Here is a 25,617-nt window from a genome sequence, read left to right as displayed (position 1 = left end):
CCAAATCAGGTGACATGGATGACTCCAGTAACATAACTGTAAATACAGTGGTGGAAATAAGTATTTGATCCCTTGCTGATTTTGTAAGTTTGCCCACTGACAAAGACATGAGCAGCCCATAATTGAAGGGTAGGTTATTGGTAACAGTGAGAGATAGCACATCACAAATTAAATCCGGAAAATCACATTGTGGAAAGTATATGAATTTATTTGCATTCTGCAGAGGGAAATAAGTATTTGATCCCCCACCAACCAGTAAGAGATCTGGCCCCTACAGACCAGGTAGATGCTCCAAATCAACTCGTTACCTGCATGACAGACAGCTGTCGGCAATGGTCACCTGTATGAAAGACACCTGTCCACAGACTCAGTGAATCAGTCAGACTCTAACCTCTACAAAATGGCCAAGAGCAAGGAGCTGTCTAAAGATGTCAGGGACAAGATCATACACCTGCACAAGGCTGGAATGGGTTACAAAACCATCAGTAAGACGCTGGGCGAGAAGGAGACAACTGTTGGTGCCATAGTAAGAAAATGGAAGAAGTACAAAATGACTGTCAATCGACAAAGATCTGGGGCTCCACGCAAAATCTCACCTCGTGGGGTATCCTTGATCATGAGGAAGGTTAGAAATCAGCCTACAACTACAAGGGGGGAACTTGTCAATGATCTCAAGGCAGCTGGGACCACTGTCACCACGAAAACCATTGGTAACACATTACGACATAACGGATTGCAATCCTGCAGTGCCCGCAAGGTCCCCCTGCTCCGGAAGGCACATGTGACGGCCCGTCTGAAGTTTGCCAGTGAACACCTGGATGATGCCGAGAGTGATTGGGAGAAGGTGCTGTGGTCAGATGAGACAAAAATTGAGCTCTTTGGCATGAACTCAACTCGCCGTGTTTGGAGGAAGAGAAATGCTGCCTATGACCCAAAGAACACCGTCCCCACTGTCAAGCATGGAGGTGGAAATGTTATGTTTTGGGGGTGTTTCTCTGCTAAGGGCACAGGACTACTTCACCGCATCAATGGGAGAATGGATGGGGCCATGTACCGTACAATTCTGAGTGACAACCTCCTTCCCTCCGCCAGGGCCTTAAAAATGGGTCGTGGCTGGGTCTTCCAGCACGACAATGACCCAAAACATACAGCCAAGGCAACAAAGGAGTGGCTCAGGAAGAAGCACATTAGGGTCATGGAGTGGCCTAGCCAGTCACCAGACCTTAATCCCATTGAAAACTTATGGAGGGAGCTGAAGCTGCGAGTTGCCAAGCGACAGCCCAGAACTCTTAATGATTTAGAGATGATCTGCAAAGAGGAGTGGACCAAAATTCCTCCTGACATGTGTGCAAACCTCATCATCAACTACAGAAGACGTCTGACCGCTGTGCTTGCCAACAAGGGTTTTGCCACCAAGTATTAGGTCTTGTTTGCCAGAGGGATTAAATACTTATTTCCCTCTGCAGAATGCAAATAAATTCATATACTTTCCACAATGTGATTTTCCGGATTTAATTTGTGATGTGCTATCTCTCACTGTTACCAATAACCTACCCTTCAATTATGGGCTGCTCATGTCTTTGTCAGTGGGCAAACTTACAAAATCAGCAAGGGATCAAATACTTATTTCCACCACTGTATAGCTTGGAATATCAAAGCAATGCCTCTTCCCCATTTCCCAGTACGAGCTAGACAGACTAACTTATAACCCAATAGACAAATATCATTTAAAACTGGATCTAATGAAGAATATAGCCAGGTCTCAGTTATAAACACACAACCAGGTTGATATTCCTCTAGCCAGTCTTTCAATATACTTGTCTTGAACGAGCATTTACTTAGAAGCAAGGGATGGGAACATATTCTCTATCCATAGGTTCAATAGTTTTAATGTATATAAGATTGTTCCTAGACTGATGTTTAAACTTCACTTTAGTATTCTGTTTCTGCCTGCTTCATGAATTTGAAGTTACCTCAATTGGTCTAGGATAAAATTTTAAAGGTTCAATTTGAAAGGTAAGGTCAAACCCACTTCATGGCAGGAACTTACATCCTGAATGTAATAAAAAATAATTTAAATGGTTTATAGTTAGAGATCTTACAAAACAGGTCCATCCCAATAGATACAACAATAAAATGTAGATAAAATCTTAAAACTTCCATGATAAATGATATGGATCAAGAAAATTGTAGCCAAGAAAAAATATAGTTTACACCAAACCACCCAATTATACCTCATGCAAATTTCACATTAAAGTGCTAACAAAACTCTAATCTATCTCAGTACACATAAGCACCTTACTAAAATAAACATTTCTAAACAATCACAGGTTACCCACAAAGGGGCATACCAGGCATGGCCCTTCAGCAGTGTGCCCCAGGAACTGGAATGCTTTTAGCCCCCAGGCTGGTATCAGGTGCTGATTGAAGTCAGAGTGGGAGGGACTTAGCCGCACCACAAAGCTTCCCCAGGCACATCCTGAAGCAACAAGATGGAATTAGAGCAGCAGGCAGTTCTAGTAGCTGGTAGGAGAGGAGAGTCCCCGTAACTGGCGCACTTTTAGCCCCCAGGCTGGTGTCAAGTGCTGATGCAATTCAAAGAGGGTGGGGCTTAATATCAAATAACCAAGCTTCCCCAGGCACCTCCCAAAGCAGCAAGATGGAATTAGAGCAGCTTTGGAGGAACCGTTTTCATGCTTTGATGCTCCTTGAACAGAGGAATGCTAAGTATTCCTTTAAATGGAAATAGTTTTTATTTCTTGAAGACTTGGGATGTCTATATACAGTCTGTACCTCACAGAGCCAGGAGTTTAATTCTTAATGTGTTTTTATATTTTTCCAGGTTTTGAGGGTTTTCCATGCTTCTTGACAGAGAGAGAGGTCTTTGTGTGGTGCATGACGTGGGTTGGCCACCTTTTAAAAAAAAAAAAATTTGTATTTTTTACCTTTTCTCCACGCGGCTCTGAGGTGCTATAAGAGCCAAGGCACTTCAGAATTTGCTATTTCTTTGTGGGTTGGGGTTAGGGGATAGCTTTGCCTCTGTTTTGTTTTATAATTGAACTCACAATGTATTTTTTTTTTATTAAGCTATTAGTTTAATACATGGTGTTTTACTATTCTATAAAGGGGAGGGGTTTTGGATGAGGGTGGGGGGATAAAATTGTTAAATGTTTGATGATTAATTTTTATTCTGCTGTCTTTACTCTGTTTGCTGTTATATTTGCACTTTTGTGCATTTATATTGTTGGACATATTTCCTCTGCATTATCATCAATAAAAATATTGAAAATTAAAAACAAAAGTGAGTAGTGGGGTGCCTCAGTGACCCATCCTAGGCCCCATTCTCTTCAACATTGTTATGAGTGAAACTGCTGAAGGATTAGAAGGAGAAGTATACTTTTTTTTATACAAGCAACAGAATGGACACCTTGGAGAGTGTGGGCAAATGCTTGGCACTTAAACTAATGTGAAAAAATGAACAGTGATGCATTTGGAGTGCAGGAATCCAAATGTTCTGTATGCAATAGGTGATGTGCATGGACCAGGAAAGGGACCTCGGGTATTAGTGTCTGAGGATCTCAAGGTGGCAAAAGAATGTGATAAACCAGTGGCCCAAGGTCAGACAGATGCTCAGCTGCACAGAGAGAGGTTAACCACAACAGAAAGAAGGAAGTGATAATGCCCCTGTACAAGTTGTTTGTAGATTGCACTTGGAGTACTGTGTTCAGTTTTGGAGACCATATCTTGCCAAAGACATTCGAAATGGTTCAGGGGGAAATGACCAAAATGGTATGGGGTTTCCACTAGAGGGCACATGAGAAGAAAACTTGAATATGTATACCCTTGAAAAGGGTAGGGACAGTGGAGATAAGACATATAAACAAAACTTTTCCAAAAATGGGGAGGCTATAGAACCAGAGTTCACAAAATGAAGATGAAAGGGGAACAACTTAAAAGCAACATCAAGAAACACAGATATGCCTAGAGTGCTCCTCCACAGGAGATGGGGGTGAAAATAGTGAAGGAATTTACAAAAGGCATAGGATATAGAGAGAGAATCCTTATGTGGGAAGATCAAAGATACTTACTGTAGTAGATATTCTCAGAGGACAGCAGGCTTCATGTTCTCAATAAGTGGGTGACGTCGATCTGTGTTGCCTGGTCCGGCCTTTTCCACAGTAAAAAAGAGAGAGCTTTGTAGAGCTTGAGCCTCGCTCCACCGCGCATGCGCGAGTGCCTTCCTCCCCATCGCACTAACGTGGTCTCCTCAGTTTAACACTAAAGCAAAGAATAACCAAGGAGACAACGCCAAGGGGAGTGGGTGGGATTGTGAGAATATGAAGCCTGCTGTCCTCTGAGAATACTTGCTACAGGTAAGGTAAGCATCTTCGCTTTCTCCGAGGACAAGCAGGCTTCTATATTCTCACGTGGGAAATCCCTAGCATCCAGGCTCATCAAAAAGAACAAACATTGATTAATTGGGCCTTGCAACGGCAAGGACAACGCAGATTAACCTGAAACTATATAAATCTGAATTACAGTGCAGCCTGGAACAGAATAATAACGGGCCTAGGAGGGTGGAGTTGGATTCTAGACCCCAAACAGATTCCGCAACACTGTCTGCCCGAACCAACTGTTGTGTCGGGTATCCTGCTCAAGGCAGTAGTGTGATGTGAATGACACATACAGGGGCATAAACACCTCCTTTCTTCTGCTGGTTACACCTCTCTCTATACAGCCTAGCATCCTTCTGGTTATGGCCACCGCCTTGTCACACTGTTTCGTCGCCTTCAGATCCTTCACCCCAAGATCCCTCTCCCTATCTGTGCATATCAGACTCTCACCACTTAACACATACGTCTCCCTTGGATTTCTACTCCCGAAGTGCATCACTTTTCACTTCTTTGCACTGAATTTTAATTGCCATTCTTCTAGCTTCTGCAGATCGTTTTTCATGTTTTCCACTCCCTCCGTGGTGTCCACTCTGTTACAAATCTTGGTATCATCTGAAAAAAGGCAAACTTTATCTTGTAACCCTTCGGCAATGTCACTCACAAACATATTGAACAGAATCGGCCCCAGCACAGATCCTTGAGGCACTCCACTACTCACCTTTCCCTCCTCAGAGTGACTTCCATTAACCACCACCTTCTGGCATCTGTCAACCAGTTCCTAATCCAGTTCACTACACTGGGTCCTATCTTCAGCCTGTCAAGTTTATTCACAAGCCTCCTGTGAGGAACCGTGTCAAAGGCTTTGCTGAAATCCTTGGATCTCAAAGATGACACAAGAACACACCCCATACCCCTATCACAATGCTGTGCTGTAGCAAATGGAATTCTGGCTGCCTAGCTGACATCTCATCCCCAGGTTTTAGCAGAAATGTGTCCATGTACCCCAAAAGAAGCTGCTGGGGGAGAGCAAAAGGTGAAATTGGTTCACATTAATGAGTGGAGGTGGCGGTTCAGCGCAGCAACCTCAGAGAGGAAAAGAACACATCCGTTCCCCTCAATGCATCATGTGGTCTCCCTAAATGTATTTTATAAGGTATAAACCTGGAGCAAAAGCCTGAAGCAGAGCAGCAGTGGTGCCTGCAGTACTTAAGGCTTCCAATTCATTATTATGTTTAAATCTATTTTATTGTCGACAAATACAACCAACATCAGACAGCAAATTACATAAACAGAGAATGCAAGCCAGGAACCCCCAGTCATCATATACTTTTAAGTTTCACCCTATCCCTCTCCTTGTTATTCACCTCCAAACCCTATATCCAAATCCCCCTAATTACCCATCCCCAAACCCTATATCCTAACATCCCATACTACAAGGGACCTAACATGTGACATCACCCGCCCACCCCCACCTTACTAACCTGAAAATCTACAAAATCAAGATTATAGCCACATATCCCAGAAGAGTAAAACAAGAGTTAACAAGAAACTAAGGACAAAATAAAACAATCTGTGATTTGCAGCCAAAACAGAGAAAACACAGAAATAAAATGAAATGATGCTACTTAACAAAAGAAACGGCAATACTGAGAAATTCAGATTAACTAGCCTGCACTTGAGTCCAAAACACAAAAAGGTAGCTTCCTGGGAAATTTTGAAGAAAAAGTTTCACTGCCTCCACTGGTGTAAAGAAATCCATTTGTCCATCATAGGCGACCCGAAGTTGCGCCGGATAAAGCAATGCATTTGGAATCTTCTGTAGATGTAATTCAATGCATAGGGGAGCAAAAGTTTTTCATTGGGAACAAACCAGCAGTATAGAAACAAAGTACTTTCCAATTGTTATATTCCAGGTTCTTCCCTTGATGCAGAGCCTGCAAAATGGCCTGCTTATGTACCAGATGTAAGATGCGGAACACAGCTACTCGAGGATGGGCGGTATCACCACTGTTAAAACCCATTTTGAGGGACCACTCAATTTTAAAAGGATCTGCCAATGACCCCAAGGTCGGGGACTGTGTGAACCAGGTCTCCAGAGAGCACGCAAGGTCCTCATTCTTCAGAGATTCAGGAAGCCCCACCAGTCACAAATTCTTGCACCCAAAGTGGCCCTCCACATCATCGATTTTACACTCCAACTGTTGCATGCAAAGCCTAAGCTGATTCATGTCCCATGCTACACACTGGGCCTTCTCCTCCAATGCCAGAAACTGATGTTGTTGTGTATCCATCTCTAAATCCATATTGTCCAAGCATTCATGGGCAGCCTCCATTCTATCATGTAATTGCTGCAAATTTGCATCTAGCACATCCTCCACTGCTGCCCTCACTTCGGTTACAATCTTCAAAATCCCAGCAGAGCTAACTGAGGGACTCAGCAGAGCCGACTAAGCAGCCATCTTAGCACTGGTTCCCCTCTGCTTCTCCTTTTCTTTGCATGCAAGCCTTGATGTCATTTCAAAGTAAAGAGACTTGAAACTCTCCCACCTGCGAACCAACAGCAGCATTCAGTAGCAGATAAATTTTCAGCCTGTTTCTTGATATAAAAAGCAGGATGTGTGGCTATTTTGGTGGGGAGAGAAAGGAGCCAAACAAGGCAGCCTCTGCTCCTGCTCTAAGTGTCACGTGATAACCTCCAATTCATTATTATAATGCTGATGTTTACGGTTTGACAGTTTCAGAGACTAAATTTTTCAGAGCAGTAATCCATCTAAGGTGGTACAAATTCCAAAGTAGATCTTTACATATAATTATCTGATCATGAATCTTACACCGCTAAGGTATAACAAACACAACCGTTCAGTAGTTCCTTGTTAAGGGTGCCTAGTGGGCCCCAACTGTTTAGTTTTGTAGAATCCAGAATCATGACTGAGAATGCACATAACCATTAGCTTTTAAACCTGTTTAATTCCCTAGCATTGTACATGAAAAAAGTTATACTTAATTGGTTTTATTGCTTATAGTCTCATTCTTTGCATGTTGTATGTAACTGTTTATATTTTGGGATCACCTGTGACTTTTTTGCTTTTTGGAATGTAGGGGTTCAATTGTTATACTACATTTTAATATAACTGGAACATAAATTCAAAGCTGAAAATCTGACCTTGCTATTGCAGAACATTCAATGTGCCAACCAGGCCTTCCTTTTCCCCAAGGAGACATCCAGAATGGTTCCTGAGGTTTGGATGCTCTCCATAAAACAAAATCTCTGTTATGCTGCTTATCACTCTCATCTGTCAATGTAAAAAAAAAAAAAAGCACAATTAGTTCTGGGGCACATTAGGGGCAATTTTCAAATGAAGCATGTATGTGTAACTACAGGGTACTTTTTACCCACAGACTTCACATCAGTTTTCATATGGAAAATTTCCCTTTCAAAATTTACTTGAGAGCGGGAGAAATGTTGGATATGGGGGTGGGAGGGAGGGAGGGAAGGGGGATGGGATTTGATATATCACCTTTCTGTGGTTACAATCAAAGAAGTTTACATATATACAGGTACTTATTTTGTACCTGGGGCAATGGGGGGGTGGTTAAGTGACTTGCCCAGAGTCACAAGGAGCTACAGTGGGAAATAATATAATTCCTTTAACAGAGTGATTAAATTGCTACCAAAATTTTTAACCATGCGATTAATCGCAATTAAACATTCTCAGCAGGATGCAGACCCAATATAAAGTTTTATAAACCACAGCTTTGCAGTACAGAGTACAAACATAAATCAATAATAATAAAAGCAGACAATAAAAATTACTCCCTTCTTTCCCCCTACTACCAAATCAATTTCTTCAACCCACCCTTCATCACCCCTAAAATCAACATGAAAAATATTGAGTAAAGAACCAGGTTTTATGCATGGAAATACCTTTCAAAATTACTCTCAATGTGTCTTTTACTAACCCCATAGTTCTCTTCTCTTGAATTCTCATAAGGTCAGGAAAAAAAAGAAGGAACGATTGAACAACACACATTTCTGCATCTAACCTAGGGCAAAAACATTTTGGCATTTATTTCAAATATGGACAATGCTCTTGGTTTTAAAAGAGTAATACCACCAAGGTGGTCACTCTACAAAAGCTGCTACTTACAGTACACTTATTCAGTGTTGTGTTAGTCACTTCTCAGCTCAAAGTAACTAGTTGTAGTAATTACATTACTCATTTAGGGGGTCTTTACTAAATCTTAGCTCGAGTTATCTGTAGCAGGGCACATAGGAATAAAATGAGCCCTACAAGAAAGTAATTAACTACAGTAACTAATTACTAGTAACTCAATATCACACAACACTGCTTATAAATACACTAGCCGTTAAGCCCGTTAAAACGGGTGAGATTTCCAGCTACCCTCCTCGCCGCCGCTCTCTCCCCCCTCCGTGCCGGGCCCCCTGCACTGACCTGACAGCGCTTCCACATGGAGGTGAGAGGCGCTGTCAGGTCAGTGCAGAGGGCCCAATACGGAGGGGGGCGGGAATGGCGGCGGGGGAGGGGGGCGGTTGGTGTGCGCGATGTTCTTTTCGAGGCTCCAGCTCCCGACTCCGTTTCCCTCTCTGTTCTGCTCTCTGACATCACCACGTCTTGACGCGAGGGCGAGACAGAGGGAAGTCTCTACTGCGCATTTGCAGGTGAGTCGGTCACTTGCCATTTATATGTTTGATGGCACACACAGTTTTGAAGGGGGCCAAGTTCTGGACAAATCTGAAAAGTATACATGCATCTCCTATTATGCAAAGGAAATATACATATATATATTTAATTGCTCATCAGTATACACACCTGCTCAGAGCCATGAATGTCTTACTACTACTACTATTAAACATTTCTATAGTGCTACTAGATTTACGCAGCGCTGTACAAATTAACATGAAAAGACAGTCCCTGCTCAACAGAGCTTATAATCTAAATTGGACAGACGAACAGACAGCTAGGGGTGGGGAAATTGCAGTGGTAGGGGTGATAAGTGAGGGTGTTGAGTAAGAGAGTCATGGTTAGAATGTCAACTAACCATTCATTTAGATTTAGGCTTTAAAGTCATGATGAGGGGGCAATTATGCATAGTAAGTCAAAAGTTAGAGTTCCAGAGCTTGGATTATTACTTGGCTGTCCTAGAACATCCAGATTTGTGAAATCTGGCACTTAAACCCATAGCTTGCAAAATCAGCCATTTACACATGTACTTGCCACTGCTTAGATGTTCAAAGCCACAAGTGATGCTGCTCTTTTATTGAGCATTTATTTTTTTTTAAAAAAGACGTAAAATAATCAGCAAATTGTGAATATCCAGACTTGGGCATCCTTTATTCTGTTTAGCTTATCTATGCAAAATTGAATTAGGAAGTAGGAAACTACTGAAATGAAAGAGAAAAAAAATACTCTAATGAACCAATCAGAAGGGCGACCACTGACGACACCAGACTGGCCTGAGGTAAATATGGCTTCAGCTTTCAAATCAGCCAAAGCTGATAGAAACAAGATCTCACCATAGTTCACACCTGCAGCGACATATCCAACCAGGAATTCAACCTCACCCTTCAAGATAGTATCTTGTATCTTAAGATGCTGATCAGCAAGCTTGTCAACACTGAAGCTGATTACCTCTCCTAGGGGCCCTTTTACTAAGGCGCGTCAATTTGGAACTACTGCTCAGCCACCGTGTGCCCTGGGCAGTAATTCAATATTTTACGTGTGTCCAATACACGTGGCAGAAAATATTTTTTATTTTCTACCTTGTGGCGCTAACTGGGCGGTAATCGGCAGTGTACGCATGCTGACGATTACCTCCCGGTTAACACAGGAGACCTTACCACTAAGTCAATGGGTGGTGGTAAGGTCTCAGGCCCAAAATGGATGCGCGCCAATTTTTATTTTGCCACACGTCCATTCTCGGCCAAAAAAAAAAAAAAGCCTCTGGCAGGCACGCTGACAAATGGACCTGCGCGCATCCAATACATGTGCCTACAACAGCGCAGGCCATTTTCAGCACACCTTAGTAAAAGGACCCCTAGAGACTTATACAGCTATGGACTTAGCCACATTCAAATGTAATGCATTCTTCTAGAACCACACAAAAAGTCACCCTATCATAACTAAGGTAAGTCAACAGCATAAAAATGAGTCTACATCAAATTAATTCAACCCCCCCCCCCCCCCCCCCACATACACATAAATTAAAAATGAAGTGCCCTTGTACAAATGGCTGAAAGGCAGAAAGATACTCAGAATAAGTTGCATATGTTTATATTTATTACCATACTTGATATACTGCATTTCATAAAATATCAAAGCCATTTAAAATTGATTTTAGAAACTTCTAAAGCAGTAACTGATCCAAAGGAGCTCTCTCTCTTCTCCTGTGCCGGAGACCCTCCCTTCAAATTCAAAGTACCATTAGGTGATCCATCACTATACAGAACCAGCCCTACATCGTAAGATAAATCCTGAATTTCAGTTCCAGATATGGAATGGGCAAAGCCACTCAAAATTCAATGCAAAGTAAGAGGCATAATCCTCACACAAAAGTGGCCTAGCCTCTAATGCCCCCTGTGCCACTCTTCCACATTACCACATCTGGCGAAACAGCTCCTGACGTTTATTACTCATCTTTTTGCAAACACATGTTGATATATTCCTACTTGGCCACAATGTGCTCTATCTGCCTGGTTGTTGGGATTTCTGCCACTGCCTTTCCCAATGCCAAGTCTACTGTCCCTCCATGGTACCATCTGGCATGAACTGCAAGCAAGTCATTCACAACTGTCTTGACAAGGGTTCCCCAAGCCTGAAATCCTTCCTCCAAGGCATCCTGTAACACAAGAGGCTATCACTTCAAATTTATTCATAAACTCCTCATTCTCCACCTTTTAAAATCTTACCATAAAGGTAACCTACCCCAAAGAATCTGCCACTGGGGAGATGGAGAGACCAATCAAAGCAAGACCAAAGCAAGGTGATGATCTGAACATGAGACAGGACACACCCCTCACTGTATCCAATATTTAACATAACTGTAAAAATAATACATCTAAATTTTAAAACAACTTCCCTACCAGATCCAAGATCTTGAGATTCCTGCTAGGTAGGATGTTCACAAATTCTTTCAAATGCCTTGCCCTCTTTAGAGCCAACTTGGCTAATATAGAGCAATATGGTAGTTGTACTATATTGAATTCCAAACTGGGCTGGATCCTGTTTTTAAGATCCCCAAGATCTAAAAACATTTGCTACATCTGACTTTGAAGTTCTTGCAGATACCTATGGATTGGCACAGCTACGGACTCTATGTTTATTAGGCTCTGATATATTGCCTTTCAATAAAAACAATCACAGCAGTTAACAATCAAACTGTAATGATATGAAAAAAACTGCAAATTGTGGACAGGAAAGAGTAGGGGTAAAGAGTAAGAAAGAAAAGTGAATAGAGATAGTAGCAGGGAGGAGGGAGCTACTTTCAGCAACACCAACTACCATGCTGCCAGGTTTTCGTAAGCCAAGGTAAAGTGGGTTTTCAGGGCAGCCATAAACTTGGAATACAATCCAGAAAAAGGAGCAGTGGCTCATGGATTCAAGGCAAGAGCAGTAAACCAATGGGATAGACAGCTAAAGTTCAGTTGCTGAAAGGAGACCACAGGGAGGGGTATAGGAGACAAATCTGATATGATAGGTAAGTTGGGGTCCCTGTGCAAAGCACCTTATGGGATAGCGTCAGAATTTTATGTTGGATCATAGAGGTTACTGTGAGCCAGAGGTATTCAGCAAAAAAAAAAAAAAAAAAAAAGGGGGGGGGGGTGACATGGTTGAAGCAATGAGCATGGATAGGAGACAATTGATACATTTTGAACTGCCTAATCTTTTTAGAAGAACAGAAGATGGCCTATGTATATGATGTTACAGTAATCCAGTCAAGAAGTGGCCAAAGCATATAGCAAGATTGCACAGGCAGTATTATCAATGTAGCCACAAATGGATTGGATGTGTCAAAGAAACTTGACTGTCAAAATGCAAGTTTGTAGTTCAGAAAAAACTCCCAGATATTCAAAAGGGTAAACAAGAGTCAGGATGATCCCTGCAGGCTACGACTAAGTGACAGACATGGGATGTCCAGTTATCCACGAATTGATGGAGCGTCTATATACTGAAGGTGTCCAAAGAGGTCTAAACAGGGCATTTTGTTCTCTTGGAAGGGAAAGGAAATCTATTTGACCATTTTCTGGTTAAACTTACGATACATCAAGTCCTCAGGTGCTCTGTGCTGCATCAGAACTAGACAAAACATTTGGGACCTCAGTGCCTTCAGTTTGTAGCCCCCTGTACACCGTGCCCTGGGGGACATTTGTGCACAATGGAAGCAATTAGGGATATCACAGTCAAACCATAGGCACATGCAACACATATGGAAGTCTGTCGTAGACATCTTCCAGTTACATGTGCACCACTTGTCCATCACTATGAACAACTAGCTGCCAAGGCAGAATACCATTTTTGTGATGGGATGAGGAGATGATCTGTCTTAAGAAAAGAGACCATCAGGGTGATCATGCTTAGTGCAAATTAGTTACATGTGCACCACTTGTCCATTACTATGAACAGCTAGCTACCAAGGCTGAATACAATTTTTGTGATTGGGGTGGGGAGATGGTACATCTTAAGAACAGAGACCAGCAGAGTGGTCATGCTTAGAGCAAATGGGAAAAAACCGAAGTTACTTACCTGTAGCAGGTATTCTCTGAGGACAGTAGGCTGATTGTTCTCACATATGGGTGACATCCACGGCAGCCCCAGGTCCAGAAAATCTTCATAGCAACAAAGCTTGGTAGAACCTTTGAGAGCGCGGGCGCGCGCACCGCGCATGCACGGCCATCTTCCTGCCCGTCGCGCGAGAGTCTCGCTTCAGTCAACTTATGAAGCAAAACCAAAGAAAGGAACAACTCCAAAGGGGAGGCAGGCGGGTTCGTGAGAACAATCAGCCTGCTTTCCTCGGACAATACCTGCTACAGGTAAGTAACTTCGCTTTCTCAGAGGACAAGCAGGCTGCTTGTTCTCACATATGGGTATCCCTAGCCCCCAGGCTCACTCAAAACAACAAACAGGGTCAATTGGGCCTCGCAACAGTGAGGACATAACAAAAATTGGTCTAAGAAGAAACATCTGAGAGTGCAGCCTGGAACAGAATAAAAATGGGCCTAGGGGGGTGGAGTTGGATTCTAAACCCCTAACAGATTCTGCAGCACCGACTGCCCAAATTGACTGTCACATTGGCTATCCTGCTGGAGGCAGTAATGAGATGTGAATGTGTGGACTGATGACCACCTTGCAGCCTTGCAAATCTCTTCTATAGTGGCTGACTTCAAGTGGGCCACTGACGCTGCCATGGCTCTAACACTATGAGCCATGACATGACCCTCAAGAGTCAGTCCAGCTTGGGCAATCTGCTAGCCAATTGGAAATGGCTAGCCACTCCCCTTCTGTTGGGGTCAAAAGAAACAAACATTTGGGCGGACTGTCTGAAGGGGCTTGTCCGCTCCATATAGAAGGTCAATGCTCTCTTGAAACCAAGGTATACAACTGATGTTCAGCAGGGCGGGTATGAGAACGGGGAAAAAATGTTGGCAAGACAATTGACTGGTTCACTTGGAACTCCGACACCACCTTCGGCAAGAGCTTAGGGTGAGTGCGAAGGACAACTCTGTTATGATGAAATTTAGTATAGGGAGCATGGGCTACCAAGGCTTGAAGCTCACTGATTCTACGAGCTGAAGTAACAGCCACCAAGAAAATGATCTTCCAGGTCAAATACTTCAGATGGAAGGAATCCAGTAGCTCAAAAGGAGCTTTCATCAGCTGCGTGAGGACGACATTGAGATTCCATGACACCGTAGGTTTGACAAAAGCAAATCTCTCATCCATCGAACAACTAAAGGCTGTCCAGAGATAGGCTTACCCTCCACACGATAATGATAAGCACTAATAGCACTAAGATGAACTCTTACGGAGTTGGTCTTAAGACCAGACTCTGACAAGTGCAGAAGGTATTCAAGCAGGGTCTGTGTAGGACAAGAGTGAGGATCTAGGGCCTTGCTATCACACCAGACGGCAAACCTCCTCCATTTAAAAGAGTAACACCTCTTCGTGGAATCTTTCCTGGAAGCAAGACTCGGGAGACACCCTCAGAAAGACCCAAGGAGGCGAAATCTACGCCCTCAACATCCAGGCCATGAGAGCCAGGGACCGGAGGTTGGGATGCAGAAGCGCTCCACGGTTCTTCGGAGGATAACTCCAGAAGAAGAGGGAACCAAATCTGACGCGGCCAGAAGGGAGCAATCAGAATCATGGTTCCGCGGTCTTACCTGAGTTTCAGCAAAGTCTTCCCTACTAGAGGTATGGGAGGATACGCATACAGAAGGCCTGACCCCCAATGTAGGAGAAAGGCATCTGAGGCTAGCCTGTCGTAGGCCTGAAGTCTGGAACAGAACTGAGGGACCTTGTGATTGATCTGAGTGGCAAAAAGATCCACCAAGGGGGTGCCCCAGGCTCGGAAGATCTTGCGGACAACTGTCCTGTTGAAAGACCACTCGTGAGGTTGCATTATCTTGCTCAACCTATTGGCCAGACTGTTGTTTATGCCTGCCAGATACGTGGCCTGGAGAAACATGCCGCGACGGCGAGCCCAAAGCCACATCTGGATGGCTTCCTGACACAGGAAGCGAGATCCGGTGCCCCCCTGCTTGTTGACGTATTACATGGCAACCTGGTTGTCTGTCTAAATTTGGATAATTTGATTGGACAGCCGATCTCTGAAAGCCTTTAGAGCGTTCCAGTTCACTCACAACTCCAGGAGATTGATCTGAAGACCTGATTCCTGAAGGGACCAAGCTCCCTGAGTGTGGAGCCCATCTACATGAGCTCCCCACCCCTGGAGAGATGCATCCGTAGTCAGCACTTTTCAAGGCTGAGGAATTTGGAAGGGACATCCCAAGGTCAAATTGGAGCGAATTGTCCACCATACCAGGGAATTGTAAAAAGTGGTGGACAACTGGACTGCATCCTCTAGATCCCCAGCAGCTCCATACCACTGGGAGGCTAGGGTCCATTGAGCTGATCTCATGTGAAGACGGGCCATGGGAGTTACATGAACTGTGGAGGCCATATGGCCCAGAAGCCTCAACATCTGCCGAGCTGTGATCTGCTGAGACGCTCTGGCCAACGAAACCAGTGACAGAAGATTGTCTGCCCTTGCTTCTGGGAGGTGGGCATGACCCGTCTGCGAGTCCAGCAGGGCTCCTATGAACTCTAGTCTCTGAACTGGAAGAAGGTGGGACTTTGGGTAATTTATGACAAACCCCAGTAGCTCCAGGAGTTGAATAGTTATCTGCTTGGACTGTAGAGCTCCTACCTTCGAGGTGTTCTTCACCAGCCAATCTTCGAGATAAGGGAACACATACAATCCCAGCCTGCGTAGCAACGCTGCAACGACCGCCAGGCATTTGGTGAACACCTGGGGCGCAGAGGCGAGCCCAAAGGGCAGCACACAATACTGAAAGTGCTGTGTTCCTGGACGGAATCGAAGATACTGCCTGTGAGCTGGAAGTATCGGGATGTGTGTATAAGCATCCTTTAAGTCCAGGGAGCATAGCCAGTCGTTTTTCTGAATCATGGGAAGAAGGGTGCCCAGAGAAAGCATCCTGAACTTTTCTTGAATCAGATACTTGTTCAGGGCCTTAGGTCTAGGATGGGACGCATCCCCACTGTTTTCTTTTGCACAAGGAAGTACCTGGAATAGAATCCCAGCCCTTCTTGCCCAGTTGGCACCGGCTCGACCGCATTGGCGCTGGGAAGAGCAGAGAGTTCCTCTGCAAGAACCTGCCTGTGCTGTAAGCTGAAGGACTGAGCTCCCGGTGGGCAATTTGGAGGTTTAGAGATCAAATTGAGGGAGTATCCCTGCCGGACTATTTGAAGAACCCACCGATCGGAGGTTACAAAAGGCCACCTTTGGTGAAAAACTGTTAACTTCCCCCCGACCGGTAGATCGTCCGGCACAGACACTTTGATTGCGACTATGCTCGCCTGGAGCCAGTCAAAAGCCCGTCCCTTGCTTTTGCTGGAGAGCTGCAGGGGCCTATCGAGGCGCATGCTGTTGACGTGAACGAGCATGCTGGGGCTGAGCCTGAGCAGGCTGGCGGGAAGGTGGATTGTACCTACACTTATGATAAGTATAGGGAGCAATCCTCCTTCCCCCATAAAAGTGTCTACCTGATGAGGTAGATGCTGAAGGCACCCGGTGGGAGAGTTTGTCGAGTGCGGTTTCCCGCTGGTGGAGCTGCTCGACCACCTGCTCGACTTTCTCGCCGAAAATATTATTCCCCCAGCAAGAAACATCCGCAAGCCGCTGCTGGACTTGATTTTCCAGGTCAGAGGCACGCAGCCATGAGAGTCTGCGCATCACTATACCCTGAGCAGCGGCTCTGGACGCCACATCAAAAGAGTCGTAAGCACCCCTGGACAGGAATTTAAAACACGCCTTCAGCTGCCTGACCACCTGCTGAAAAGGCTTGGCGTGCTCCGAAGGGAGCTGATCGACCAAGTCCGCCAGTTGCTTCACATTATTCCACAAGTGAATGCTCGTGAAGAGCTGGTAAGACTGAATTTTGGACATGAGCAGAGAGAACTGGTAGGCCTTCCTCCCAAAAGAGTCCAAAGTCTGAGCTTCTCGGCCCGGGGGCGCCGAGGCGAATTCTCTCATACTTTTGGTTCTCTTGAGAGCAGAATCCACAAACGCAGTCATGAGGCAACTGGGTCTTCATCAACTCCGAGTCCCCATGAATCCAATACTGGGACTCAACCTACTTAGGGATGGTGGGGTTAGATAATGGTTTCATCCAGTTCCTGAACAATGTATGCTTGAGTACATTATGTAGAGGGACAGTGGATGACTCCTTAGGTGGCCAAGGATAGTCGAGGACCTCGAACATCTCAGCCCTGGGCTCATCCTCAGTTACCACCAGGAAGGGAATGGCTGTAGACATTTCCCGCACAAAGGACGAGAAAGACAAACTTTCAGGGGGAGAAAGCTTTCTCTCTGGCAAAGGAGTAGGATCAGAGGGAAGACTACAAGACTCCTCAGAAGAGAAATATCTTGGGTCTTCCTCTGCCTCCCACGAGGCCTCTCCCTCGGTATCGGACAGGAGTTCCCTGACTGCAGTCCAAAGCCGAGCCCGTCTTGACACCGAGCAGCAATGGCCCGATGGCGATGCCGAGATGTTGACTCCCGTGTCGGCGGCGATGAAGCTCCCTCCATCGATGTTGACAGGGAGTCAACTTGGGTGGCAGCCGAGGCCGATGCCGCAAGCGGCACAGACGTTGAAGGCCTCACCACAGGTGTGGAGCCAGCCGCCGCATCTATCGACGGTACCGTAGGCGCAAGCACCGCTGGTACCGGCAGAGAGGGTCGCAGCAGCCCTTCCAGGATCCCTGGAAGAATGGCTCGGAGGCGCTCGTCAAGAGCGTCTGTCGAGAAAGGCTGTGGGAGTGGTGCAGGAGTCAAAACCAGAATCTGCTGAGGACGAGGAGGCAGTACCGGGCTGTCCGGAGACCGGCGCATCGACACCTCTTGTATGGAGGGTGAGTGGTCATTCTGGCGTTGACGCTTCACGGGTGCCGAATCCCTCAATGCCCCGGAGCTCTTGGTACCGTGACGAGAAGGGGACCGATGATGGTGCTTCTTCGCCTTCGCTCGAGGCACGTCACTGGTACCCCCCCCCCCCTGGTACCGACGAGGATGTGGAATCCATCGAGACTGACCTCTTTCGGGGTCGGGTCCGCAAGAGGTCAGTCCCGATGAGCCTCTACCGCAGGAGTCCTCGAGGCAGGTGGAGACCCAGTCGATGGCTCACTGCTACCAGCGTGTGATAGTATCTGGACAGCCATTACCTGCGCTCCTGAGGTCGATGCACTCTCCGGTGCCGACATAGACACCGCCGCCGATCTCGGTACCGCTGTTGACGTTGACGTCGAAGTACCGGGCAAAGCTCCAAACAGACGTTCCTGTTGAGCTTGTCTCGACGCTTGTGTCCACTTTTTAAGGCTAAGACACAACTTACACGCGTCGGGGCGATGTTCGGCCCCAAGGCACTGAATACACCATGCATGAGGGTCAGTGCCTGAGATTGCCCAGTTGCACAGAGTGCACTTCTTGAAGCCGCTGGCGATCCTCGATGTCATCGACAGAAAAATAGCGGTGGCGAAATCAAAACTCTTGATGGTGCCAAAAGAAGGGCACAAAAGATGAGAAACCCATATGGGCGGCCAAAAAGGCCGCACACGAAAACGAAAGGAAACTTATTTAGGACAAAAACTAAAAATAAGGGAAAAAACTTTTCTTTTTTAAAACGGAACAGCTCAAGCACGAGCTGTACCGAACGAAGAAAAAACGAAGAAATGATGGCAAAAAAGACGGCAAAGTGAAGGCTCTTTTCCTGAGGCAACAGAACCGCCGTAACACAGCTGCTCTTGACCGCGGACAAAAGAAGACTGAAGTGGGACTCTCGCACAACAGGCGGGAAGATGGCCATGCCCACGCGCTCCAAGGCTCTAGCAAGCTTTGTTGCTAGGAAGATTTTCCGGACCTGGGGCTGCCGTGGACGTCACCCATATGTGAGAACAAGCCGCCTGCTTGTCCTCGGAGAAAAAAAAACTACCAAAAGAAGCTGAATGCCGTAATCACCGAGACCAGAGATGCATCCATCCATTGGGGGGGGGGGGGGGGGAGAGGGGGAGGAGACTGCAGGGCCCCAGTGAGGCGGGCAGATGCATGACAACTCCCACGTATGTATGGAAAAATAGGATTTTCTTAGCTCTAACACCAGTGATCTATGTCAGGGATATCGGATGATGTCACGCAATAGTCTGGTTGACTTAATCCTACTTGTCAATGAATTATATAAAAATCAGATCACCACATGATCATTTATTCAGCACATCATAAGCTTAGTCAAGGAAGATATGCCAACATGTTATATGACTTTTTTTTTTTGTATAGAGTACAAATTTACAATTGAGGATTTGTTTTTGTTTTTTTTTATTTACAATGACCTACATTTCGCCAATCCAGGTGAACAAGCCCCTATTTAAGGCAAATACTTAAAATTTCAATATAAAATACATTCCAACTATGACAATAAAACCTCAAAACAAATTCCCTACCTTTAATGCATTTTTATTTCCTGTACTGCTCACATGATTGGACATATTATACCTATGGTGCAGTGACAAGTGGTATTGGACAACTGTTCTCCTCAATGGTGCTTTCCCTATGCATTTGTTTAGGTTTGGCTTTGCTACAACTCAAACAGTTTTGGTACCCTAGAATTTCAGTAATAAGAATGGGGATTTGAATTCCATAAAATGTACTACTAATAAACTTTTCCCACAGAGGGATCAAATATTCAGATAATCTAGAAGGTGAAATTTGTTCCTAGCTGCTATTTTTCTTTCCTTGAGTTCTGTTAGACTAGTCCAGACAAATGGGATGTGTCCCTGTACCAACAGATGGGTGACAGAGAAAACTGACAACTCATTATGTCATCATCGGTATAAGGGGTGGTACAGCAGCACTGGAACTCGTGGGTATACTATTGACAAAGCAGAACTGAAACACTTGACAGCATGCATAGACAAATAGATATATAGCACAATGTTATAGAACAAAACTATAACAATAAGATAATAGGTCCACATAGGAGCTTATTTTCAAAGCACTTAGACTTACAAAGTTCCATGGGTTGCTTTGTAACTTTGTAAAGTCTAACACCCCAATGCTCAAAAGTAAACATGGGTGATAAAGGCCATTTCCACTGTACTAGTGCCTGCATTTACCTGCACAGAACGTTCAGAGGGGTCTAGCTCAGGAAACAAGCACACCAGGCACTAGTGCAGACAGCATGCAAATGTAGGTCAAACACGTGTTAATGAAGTAGTTTTGTATTCCTCCACAATGCTCAGAAAAGAGTGCCAGAAACAAAACTGCCTTACCATTGCAAAAAAAATGACGACAGGTCAGAGCAGGCATTAGTGTGTTGGAAGAGAGGATTTTCCATAATTCTCATGCTTCTTTCTGCAAAATCTGCCAGTTTTAATTGCTTTTGGAAGCAAAAAGAAGCCGGTGCAAGCCCTTAAGCTGGTCGTGAGAAACAGCAGCCCCACATGAAAGCACATGTTGGTGACTGTTTTCTGTATCTAAACTTAAAACGTTCATGCTAAAAAAACATTTTAAAAGCTTATATTTTGGCCCAGAAAACAGACGCCAATGTGTGCTTCACGTTCAGGTTTTACCAGGTGCATGTGCACAGGAGCCAAACTTAATGCAGAACTCTTCTATTCATGTGCCAAGTACAATCCTCCCGATGAACTCCCTTAATGCTCAACGCTATAAGCACACCTATATTTGCACCTCATCATCATCGAGCGTTAGGGCTTTGTTGTTCTACACCGTTCTGGTGGTATTTGTACAGAACTATTTGGAATAGCGCCAGAGTTTTGAGCATCAGGGCCTAAGTGCTTTGAAAATAAACTTCCACATGAATAAATATAATGAACCAAGATAAAGATGCATTATTTTACCTTTTTGTTTTTAAATATGCATAGAATCAAAGGATCTAACAAAGAATAATACCGAGGAATGAAGTATAACTCAGTACTACTACATCCACTTCACCAAATCTGTGCTCAAAGCTTCCACAACCAGAAAATATCAACTATATTTGAATATGTATTTTCTATTTTTTATATATATATATTTCTTTTTCCACATTATTTTTTCAGGAAGAAAATGCCTCAGATACATGCAGGTTAATCTGCTTCAAAAAAAACCTCCTGCTTTGTGTCAATCACTGGCTTCAAAAAACCTTCCACCTTCTTTTATTTTAAAAAGTATTTTTAAACTTTAGAACATCTTAGGACATCTTTCAATTATGGTCCATATTTAAAAGTAGTTTTACTTACCTTGTTAACAAATCTTTCATGTCTCCCAGACTTTGGTCACTGTTTTACAGTACCAGAAACTGATGCACCAGGGGATTAGAGAAATTCAATTCATGCTCCCTGGTTCTACTGAGGCTGATAGAGCAGCAACTGACACAAAACAGGCTTTTTGAAGAGCATTAACCTGCATGTATCAGAGCTTTTTCCTTCCTAAAAAATGATAATGTGAAAAATATATATATATAAAAATTAAGTACATGTACAAATATATTTTATATTTTCTGGTTGAGGAAGCTTGGAGTATAGATTTAGTGAAGTGGATGTAGGATCTACATTCTGTTATGGAGTAGCATTAGTGGTGCACCAATCAGGCGGTAAATAAATCATAATAATAGTAATAATAATAATAATAATAATAACAACATCATATACCCCTCGAGGCAACCCCATGTCATCCACATACACATGTGGGTCGAATGATCCGCCAGGCGTCAGTGCCCTCTTCATTCTGTGCGGAACCCATCCTGGCAGTTCCAGTGTTCCCTTGGGTAACATATAAAATGGCATGACAACTTGTATTAATGCACACTCCCCGTGCCACACCTGTGGGAGATGGGGTCTAAGATGGAGATCCCCACACATCCACCAGACATCAGCTCTTCCTTGGTCTTGATTCTGGAACCAATCAAAATGGTATTTATAGTTCTGTTTTCCCGTCAAGTTGACCCGATGATTGCAATACGAGTCTGATAGTGGCTTCAGATTCTGTTGCTTTCCTCGTCCTTCTATAGAAAAGCAAGTGTAGTTACCTGGGTATGATGTTACCGTGGGTGGTCTAATATTTCCTTTAGTGGGGGGAAAAAGGTGTGACATAAAGCAGGTTCCACTGGGTTGATAACTGCTGTTATATAGCTGGGTCATGCACTGCAATCCCTCAGGATCATCAGGACTCAATCTGAAGGGTATGGTCCCCAAGGAAGGTCTTGCCTTAGCACATGCCACACAGTCAGACTTGTTTATTTTCCCAGTAGTATAGATTCGTTTTTTTCCTGGTAACCTGTTTCAAGTTCCAGTTTTTCTTCAATGGTCAGATTTTCAAATCTAATCATTTTAGGCAGGGACAGTTAAAAGTTCTCTCGAGAAATATTTTTCACGTGGGTCGTCTGGATCAGATGTTAAGGCCTCCATTTCAACCCTAAATTCTCGCTTGGGTTGTTGTTTTCTTCACCAGGTTTGAGACGAGGGTTCCTATTGAAGCACCTCCCCTTTGCAACCGGGCTTACCCTTGCGAGAAGTTGGTCTACACTGCTTGCCTAATCTCAGCTCCTGGTTCTGCTACCTTCTTGCAGTGTGATAGGTGTACCCAGGTACTTCGTTCAGCTATTTTTACAGCTGTGGGGGTACTCAGGAGTACTTGGTGTGGACCTTCCCAGCGGGGTGAAGCCCAGTTTTTTCTCTTGATGACCTTGATTAGGACCCAGTCTCCTGTTTGGACCTTTCCAAGCTCAGTAAGTTCAGGATCTTCAGGCTGTTCTGGACTGATATTAGACAGAGAAACTTCTTTGTTAGTTAACATTTTCTTCATATATGTTACCAGTGATTACTCAGCCTCCTCGAGACTCTTTTCCAATGAGGCAAACTGAGGGATCACATACTGCTTTCCAAACAAAATTTCAAAGGGAGTTAATCCTGTCCTCCCTACTGGTGTTACATGCATATACAAGGTGGCAAAGGGGAGGCAGAATATCCAATTCTTTCCGGTTTCTGCCATTATCTTTCTCAATCTGCTTTTGACGATTCCACTGTGTCTTTCCACCAACCTTGCTGACTGGGGGTGGTAGGCACAATGGTTCCTCAGGTCAATGGCCAATTGTTTCCGTAACAGAGAAATAATGGAGTTTACAAAGTGGGGACCATTGTCACTATAAATTCTCTCTGGAATGCCATACTGTGGTATGACTTCCTTTATCAAAGCTTTAGCCACTGTCAGGGCATCTGTTTTACTTGGGAACGTTTCTACCCATTTGGAAAACATATTAATGATTATTAAGCAATATTTCTTGTTTTCACATTTATTCAATTAAATAAAATCCATACATAAGTACTGAAATGGGTACTTTGGGTAAGGGAAGGTGCCCACTCGGAGTCTGAGTCTTCCCTGAAAATTGAGCTTAGCACAAAGCATACATTGTGAACAAAAAATTTTACAGATTTGTGAAAATCCGTATGCTGTGAATATTCTTGTCACTATTGTCACCATCCCTCCTGTTGAGACATGGCTTGGCCCATGGCTCACTACTGCAGCATAATATATATTTTCAGTAGATAGGTAGATGTCATCTACAAGGGTGGCTCCTTTACCTATCCAAGATTGTTTTTCTTTTTCTGGGGATGCCTGTTCTATGTGGCGTAACATTGCCAGATCCAGGAAGGTTGCTTCTCTATCTATCTGGAAAAGAATGTCATGTAAAGGAGCAGATAGTGCAGCTTCTCTTGCTGTTTGGTCTGCAAAGGCAGTTCCTAAAGAAATGGGATCTGTACATCTAGTATGGGCTGCATACTTATAAATAGCTATCTGTCTAGGAAGGAAGATAGCGTCCAGTAATTGAAGGATAAGAGGACATATTCAGAAGATTAGAAACAAAAGCATTTTCTGGTAACAGCATTTTTTAAATTCTGTGCTAGTTTATACAGGTCTTGTCATTTCTTTTTTATAAACAGACCAATAACAGTTAAAATAAAACAGCACATAGCTTATTATGTGAACAGAAATATTATCAAACATGAAACAATCAGTTGCTTTAGTAAGGTTGATGAACTGAGTAAAGGAATTAACATATGAGTTTACCCCTAACAAGCAGAAAGATATCATTATAATTCAAAATGTAACATAATTTAAGATTATTAAAAAAAAAAAACAATATTCCTGCAATCAGACCAACAGTTTAAATGCTGGAGTAGAATTTAACAGTTCATCCAGTAAATGGAAATTACACAAGTCCAACGAAAGTCTCCTTCCAGCGATGCAGCTGTAGGTATCACTGTTTGGATACTATAAGGTCCCGTATAGATTGGGTCTTGTCACGTTTTATGGGTGAAATTCTTCTTATACCAGCTGGTCAGGCTGATATCTGTACATTTGTAGTTAGGGTGTCACATAAGAGATAACATCATGCTTCTGAAAGGTGCCAACTTAGAGTAAATAAGGGTGCTTTGAATGAAAACAATAAATCAAGTAAGCAAAGCAGAGCAATGAGGACTTCATAGTTGTTTATAGGCCTGAGGTCATAAAGGTCACAGCTTCCAACAAGTGAAACAATCTATTTAATATAATGTCTGGCCAGTTCTTGACCAAAATGGCATCAACTCAATGCTGTTCTCAGGTTTATACTTTATGCAATTCTGGTTAAAGTTAATTTAGAATAAAATCAATTGGTATTCTAGCCTATCGCAAAAGAGTATATATACATTTCCCTGTTCAAACACTTCCACATACAGTCTGACCTACGTACAGTGTACTTTCTAGATATGCTGCTTAGTAAAGTAGCATGCAGTCCTGTCATGTGACTTTTCACAAGATGCACTGTCAAACAGTGCACCCAACTTACACATTAACAGCTAACAACTTTTACAATGTCTCATTACAAATCATTTAGTTGAACATCTCTGTAACCTTTCACATAGAATTACCCAAGAATGACTGGGAGATTTCATCCAACTGCTTCTCAATTTGACTCCATACAATTCAAAACATAAATGGATTTCACTTTTTTGAATGACATCAGCAGCCTAGGGTGGACAATGCAGAGTAAGGAAAATAAAGTCCTAAGTACTTGTCCTAAGAAAACTAATTAACAAAGAAGATTAGGGCAGTTTCCTAAAAAGGCACTTTTCCTTTTTTCTAGAGCTGCACACAACAGTTTCAGGCAAGGCACATAATCTAAAAGCTCATCTAGATATACTCTTCCTGAGAGTTATGTCTCCGAAATCTCACACACACACACACTAGTAAAAGAGGCCCGTTTCGAACAGAAAGAAAACGGGCGCTAGCAAGGTTCCAGGACCCCCTCCCCTCTCCTCCCCCCTCCTCCCTCCCTCTCCCCTCTCTCTCGTCTCAGGACCCCCCCACCCCCTCCCTCTCATCTCAGGACCCCCTCCCCCCTCTCTCTCATCTCAGGACCCCCCCCCCCATCCGC

General features: G+C 43.9%; 1 protein-coding gene across 5 annotated transcripts in view; it reads right to left on the bottom strand.

Annotated features, from left to right (window-relative positions):
- Positions 1–25,617, bottom strand: part of CARS2 (cysteinyl-tRNA synthetase 2, mitochondrial) — a 263,903-nt gene that overhangs the window by 81,753 nt on the left and 156,533 nt on the right. For all 5 annotated transcript variants that reach the window (XM_030201547.1, XM_030201546.1, XM_030201544.1 and 2 more), the window contains one exon: positions 7,558–7,687. In XM_030201547.1, coding sequence (XP_030057407.1) covers positions 7,558–7,687 — 130 coding nt within the window. The remainder of the gene's footprint in view (positions 1–7,557; positions 7,688–25,617) is intronic.

This window comes from Microcaecilia unicolor, chromosome 4, assembly GCF_901765095.1.
Source record: "Microcaecilia unicolor chromosome 4, aMicUni1.1, whole genome shotgun sequence".
NCBI lineage: Eukaryota > Metazoa > Chordata > Amphibia > Gymnophiona > Siphonopidae > Microcaecilia > Microcaecilia unicolor.
This window is presented reverse-complemented; position numbering and strand designations above follow the sequence as displayed.